This window comes from Triticum dicoccoides, chromosome 5B (genome assembly GCF_002162155.2).
Source record: "Triticum dicoccoides isolate Atlit2015 ecotype Zavitan chromosome 5B, WEW_v2.0, whole genome shotgun sequence".
Taxonomy (NCBI): domain Eukaryota; kingdom Viridiplantae; phylum Streptophyta; class Magnoliopsida; order Poales; family Poaceae; genus Triticum; species Triticum dicoccoides.
The window spans coordinates 6,371,174-6,372,061 of NC_041389.1; the positions used below are offsets into that span (position 1 = coordinate 6,371,174).

Genomic DNA, 888 nt, shown 5'->3' on the forward strand with positions numbered 1-888 from the left:
AATGTAAATTGCCTTCTGGCCTCACAAATCAAAACAACACTCTTATTTAAACTGTCGGGTTCAAATTTTTTTAAACTATCAATCGGCACATAACCATTGAATTTAAGGAGGGCAAAATCATCAAATGGCACATGATAAATAATGATGGCATTGCAGACTAGGGCCTGTATGATCTATGATGCCTGCTAAACCAAATGCAAGCAGAAAATGCAACATACTCTATGGATCCATAGGTTGTTGCCTCAGTACTTCAGCAGTTATTGCTGGAGAGAGATGATTGGGTTTAATCGTTTGTCCATCAAGGCAGCAATCATCTTTAATTAACCAGCAAGTGCATACCCCGACTCATAGACTACTGCTCGACAAGTCGACATGTACTTCAGCATTAGCTAGTACTACAAAAATACTATAGCACTCTACTACTAATGCCTAGCACATACTACTAATATAGTACAGTATACAATAAAATTAGAAGGAATGGGAAGTGGATCAACCTGATGCTGTGCCAATTGTATCCAATGGTCAGGCACGCCCCCTTTCCACGAACCAGCAACCTATAAAAGATAAAACAAATCAGATTTGCACTATAAAACACACCAGAAGTGCCATTTTTATTGCACAAAATACATTGGAGCGTCAATTTGTCATCAAGATCAGGCCAGAAAATCATATTTTCATGAAGTATCTAATATTGGAGCATTGAACTAGTCGAGTCGAACAAGCTAGTCGGCAGTTAGGTTGCGCCTCATAGAATAGTCGTTTGATTCTTAATCATTGGTACAGACCAAAAAGTAATGCACTCAAACCAGAGGTACCAAAGACAGCACTCAACACGAATAGTCAAACTAAGCAGTCCCCGAAAAATTTGGTAATGGCATATATATATAT

The 888-nt window shown here is 38.4% G+C and overlaps 1 protein-coding gene across 1 annotated transcript in view; it reads right to left on the reverse strand.

Moving 5' to 3' along the window:
- The window catches only part of LOC119306996 (receptor-like protein kinase HERK 1), a 4,193-nt gene that overhangs the window by 1,065 nt on the left and 2,240 nt on the right, over window positions 1–888 (reverse strand). The window contains exon 2 of the mRNA XM_037583071.1: window positions 495–554. Coding sequence (XP_037438968.1) covers window positions 495–554 — 60 coding nt within the window. The remainder of the gene's footprint in view (window positions 1–494; window positions 555–888) is intronic.